This window comes from Morus notabilis, unplaced genomic scaffold (assembly GCF_000414095.1).
Source record: "Morus notabilis unplaced genomic scaffold, ASM41409v2 Scaffold342, whole genome shotgun sequence".
In the NCBI taxonomy this organism is placed as follows: Eukaryota; Viridiplantae; Streptophyta; class Magnoliopsida; order Rosales; family Moraceae; genus Morus; species Morus notabilis.
In genome coordinates, this window is record NW_010366042.1 from 363,613 (window position 1) to 368,645 (window position 5,033).

The 5,033-nt window shown below is 40.6% G+C and overlaps 1 protein-coding gene across 2 annotated transcripts; it reads right to left on the bottom strand.

The window, feature by feature from the left end:
* Positions 1-1,030: 1,030 nt before the first annotated feature.
* Positions 1,031-4,651, bottom strand: LOC21407113 (phenylalanine ammonia-lyase 1). 2 transcript variants are annotated; one of them, XM_024172971.1, is made up of 3 exons: positions 4,011-4,648; positions 3,386-3,481; positions 1,031-2,890 (listed from the first exon to the last, which is right to left on the bottom strand). In XM_024172971.1, the coding sequence occupies exons 1-3, from the start codon at positions 4,439-4,441 to the stop codon at positions 1,237-1,239; spliced, it is 2,181 nt and encodes a 726-aa protein (XP_024028739.1). In that variant the 5' UTR covers positions 4,442-4,648; the 3' UTR covers positions 1,031-1,236. The 2 variants fall into 2 exon arrangements, with proteins under 2 accessions (XP_024028739.1, XP_024028741.1); XM_024172973.1 differs by lacking the exon at positions 3,386-3,481 and having other exon boundaries at positions 1,031-2,986; positions 4,011-4,651.
* Between the last annotated feature and the right edge of the window lie 382 nt (positions 4,652-5,033).

The following is a 5,033-nucleotide window of genomic DNA, read 5'->3' on the forward strand; positions in this document are numbered from 1 at the left end:
TGTCATCAAACTCTTATATTTAAAAGTGACCATCAATAAAAACGTAGTCATTAAAAATACGTCTCTATATATATTTATTTATCTATGCATATGTATATTATATACTTCTTTAACTCTCAGCTCATTTGAATGCTCATATTCTGCTTACGGTTTCATGATATATGATCTTAGAAGATAACTAATTTGTCACGGTTGGTTTCAATAATGACAATTCAGCTCTACCTAAAAGGTCTCCTTTGGCGTGCAATTCTAAATTTTGAAAATAACGCCGACCTTCAATTAAAATATCAGCACATTTTGGCTAATTATTTTATAAACCCTAAAATTCGCAAGGTCAAAATATTCCCTTGTTTTTATTTCACCAGGTGACAAGTATTGATTTCATAAATATAATTATGTGCGTGTGTGTTAAATAGTATTTGAGACAGATCAGGAAATATGGCACCCAAAACTAGAACTTGTGCAAATAAGATTCTTTCCTTATTTGTATTTAAAAAAGATCATCTTGATTTCTGGGACGTTTAGTTTATAGGTTCAGAATCATGAATTATGATTTTGATTTTTGAAATTCAAATTTTTTGTGAGAGAAAAACACTATAGAAAATCAATAATCATGATTCAGAACCAAAAATGAATTCTTAAAACAAACATTCCATTCATAATTCATACAAGACATACACATCATCACATGACAAACACAAAAGAATTATTTAAAAAGTAATTTAAAATTTTTTATTTGATGTGTCATAATATGATTGGTTAAACACCAATTGAAACACAAAATTTAAACAGGAGAATGTGATACGCCATATATGAGACCTAACTGTCCCATAACCATTTCATTTCAACTCCACAATCAAGTCTTGTAATTGTCTTCCTTTTCTAAAGCAGTCACAATCTTCAATTTGTTTACACCCATTAAACCATGTAGGGATATTGACAATGATTAGATTCCTTCCTCTTTTGTGATTCACATGAATGCTCTTTATTTATTTATTTATTTTAATTTCAATATTGTATAAAACATATATTGGTCGTTGTGGAACTGAAGGCTATTTCAAATATGGGAAAAATTACAAGAGAGCAAAGAATAAAAGATTGGTTTTACAACACTTCATGAGTCACACACTTTGTTGACAATCTCCATCAACATTTTTAAGAACACATACAAATATGATTAAGACCAACATTCAAATTCAGCCCCAAAAGAAAAAAAGGAATAAAAAAAAAACAACACTAACAGATTGGAAGAGGTTCACCATTCCAGCCACTAAGGCACTCCAACATTGGATCAATAAGCTTGCCTTGGCACATGGCAGTATAAACCTTGTCAAATTCCTCCCCTGGTGATCTAACTTTCTCACCTGTTAGCAAACTAGTCCCCAACTCCTCCCTCACAAACTTGTACAAGGGGTAAGACCGGCACTCGGTGATCTTGTTCGAAATCGCGGCGTTCCCGTTCTCATAAGCGATCCTTGCGCTCTCCACCTCCTTAGGCAAAAGGGATTTCAGCTCCTCCTCAAAGGCTGCAATCTTTTGGAAGATTGAGGTGCTCGTGTTCTTCTCGCTTTCACCGTTTGTCAGTGCGTGCTCGACGAGTACTTGCCTCAATGTTTGCATCAACGGGTAGGTAGCACTGCAGGGGTCATCAATGTAGGTATAGACATATTCCCTGTCCACCACTTTGAGGAGATCCTTCTCGCAGAACCTCGACGGGTTAAGCTCTCCGTTTACGCCAGTTGTTAGCACTCTCTTCACCACTTGGCTCACGGTGTTCTTAACCGTGTGCTTCAAATTCTCCTCCAAGTGCCTCAAGTCAATGGCTTGGCATAGACCCACCAAGAATGTGGTGGACATGAGCTTGAGAATGTCAATTGACTCCGCGGTTTTGCGCGAAGAGATCAATCCCAAAGAGTTCACATCTTGGTTGTGTTGCTCAGCGCTTTGGACATGGCTAGTGACAGGGTTGGCAAGGTATTGGAGCTCAGAGCAATAAGAAGCCATGGCAATCTCAGCGCCTTTAAAGCCATAATCCAAGCTCGGGTTCCTGCCACCGGAGAGGTTCGAAGGCAATCCATTGTTGTAAAAGTCATTGACAAGCTCAGAGAATTGTGCAAACATGAGCTTCCCAATTGAGGCAATGGCCAAACGTGTGTTGTCCATGGAAACTCCAATTGGGGTCCCTTGGAAGTTGCCGCCGTGCAAGGCCTTGTTCCTCGAGACGTCGATCAGCGGGTTGTCGTTCACCGAGTTGATCTCCCTCTCAATGGACTTAGTTGAGAATCTGATCACTTCAATTTGGGGTCCAAGCCATTGTGGTGATGTCCTAAGAGCATAGCGGTCTTGTTTTGGCTTCTGAAGAGGGTCAATCTCATGCAACTTCTTTGCAGCCTTCATGTAAGAGCTGCCATCCAAAATGTGTTCCATAATGGCTGCAGCCTCAATTTGACCAGGGTGGTGCTTCAACTTGTGCGTCAAGTGGTCGGTGAACTCGGGCTTACCCTGCATGACTTCCGCGAAAATGGCCGACAAGATCTCCGACAACACGGAAAGAATGTTGGCATCGAAAAGCACCATGGAGGCCAAGCCTGAACCAACAGCGGTACCATTGACCAAAGCAAGGCCTTCTTTTGGCTGCAGCTCAAAGAACCCCGAGTTGATCCCCGCGACCTTAAAGGCTTGGGTGGCGGTAAGGGATTCCCCGTTGGGGCCCACAGCCTTCGAATTAGGCCTGCCGGTGAGCAACCCCGCGATGTAGGACAATGGGACAAGGTCCCCCGAGGCAGTGACTGTGCCGCGCAACGGCAAGCATGGGGTGACATTGCTGTTGAGAAGTTTTGTCATGGCCTCCAAAATCTCAAATCTAATGCCTGAGTAGCCTTGGAGGAGGGTGTTGATCCTAACCAATAGGGCTGATCTTGTTGCTGTGTGGGGTAGTGTGTGACATGATTCTGTTCCATTGCCAAATATTCCAACATTCAAGAATCTAAAAGTGAAACAAACCAAAATAGAAAAAGAAACGAAAATTAGTAATTGTAAATTTGTAACAATTGAAAAAATAATAATGGTTGATCCTTCAAAAAAAAAAAAGTAATAATGATAGAAGGTAAAATGGTGAAAATAAATGTGACCATTTAATATAGGGCACGTGCTTGTCTCTAGAAATAATTGCAAACTATAGAAGAGACGATAATAATTATGGTAGGTTTGTCGAGACATAATTGCTAAACCTTCCTTAAAAAATATATAAATCGAAATTATTTTCAAAGAAACGTCCTTATAATTATAATTATGTTTTTACTGGAATTTCACATATCTTACATAGGAAAACGACAATATAAAAAATCCGTACTTGAAAATACTTGGGAGTCTTTGCACCTGGAGGGTGTTGATCCTAACCAATAGGGCTGATCTTGTTGCTGTGTGGGGCAGTGTGTGACATGATTCTGTTCCATTGCCAAATATTCCAGCATTCAAGAATCTGAAAGTGAAACAAACCAAAATAGAAAAAGAAACGAAAATTAGTAATTGTAAATTTGTAACAATTGAAAAAATAATAATGGTTGATCCTTCAAAAAAAAAAATAATGATAGAAGGTAAAATGGTGAAAATAAATGTGACCATTTAATATAGGGCACGTGCTTGTCTCTAGAAATAATTGCAAACTATAGAAGAGACGATAATAATTATGGTAGGTTTGTCGAGACATAATTGCTAAACCTTCCTTAAAAAATATATAAATCGAAATTATTTTCAAAGAAACGTCCTTATAATTATAATTATGTTTTTACTGGAATTTCACATATCTTACATAGGAAAACGACAATATAAAAAATCCGTACTTGAAAATACTTGGGAGTCTTTGCACCTTAAAAGAAAAAAAAAACCACTAAGAGACACATAGATTTCACGCATCTTATATTATTATTGTGAGTTATGTGCCGTACGTGCAACGTCTTATCATGCAGGGAAGAAGAAGAGGAAGAAAAAAGAAAGAAAATAGTAAATACCTAATGAGCTCCTTTTGAAGAGCACCGCCTTGCTTGGTCCTCCTGTGGGAGGTGGCGCCAAAGCCAGTGGTGACACCATAGCTGTCAGTGCCCTTGCTCATGCTCTCCATAACCCAATCACTGCTGGCCTTGACGCCTTCCCGGGCGGCCTCCGACAGCTCCACCTTGACGCCGCAGTCGTGCGAGGCGATCGCCGCCACCTGCGATATCGTCAAAGTCTCCCCTCCGAGGTTCACCGCCGGCTTACGGTACTCCTCCACCATCCTCTTCACCTCCTCCAAGTGGCTCCCCTTCATCGCCTCCGCCGCCGCTCCCCAGTTCAGTGCGTCGCCGGAAACGACGCCCCCATTGTTGCCGCTGCTCGTGCAGATTCCCTCCAGCGACACGCCGTTTTGCACGTGCCCGTTTTGCTTGCTCACAACCGTCTCCATTTGTGTGGGAAGTGCTTTAAGAGTTGTGTGTGTATATATAATATGGAGATGTTGGAGCTAGAGAGAGAGAGAGAGTTTAGAGAGAGGAAATCAAAGGTCTTTATGGGTAGTAAGGATTTCCTGGGAAGTGGAAGGAGAATGGTGGGGGTTTAAATAAGGAGGAGAGAGTGTTGGGGGTTGTCAAAGATGATGGCTCTATGGCTTTTGGGGGGGTTTGGTAGGTGAGCACAAGAGAAGAGGAAGAGAGAGTAGCCACAAGGGAGGGTTGGTTGAAAATAAATAATGGTCGTACGATGTCAGAGAAAAAGATCAACGGCTGTGATTTGGCTGCGTGGCTGCTGGGGTGCATGGTGGGAAGGAGCTAGGGAAGGAAAGAGGAGAGAGAGAGGAGAGAGAGAGGAAATGCATGGTTGGTGGGGATTGCAAGGGCAAAAACAAAATTTCGTACATGCCATTACTTAATAGTTAATACTAACCTAATAGTCAAATATTCCATACATGTGGAAAACTAACATTAACCCTCACCGTAACTTTAACTAATTGATGTAAAGTTTCGTTCTTTTAATTTTTTTTTTTTTTTGGAAAATGTAAG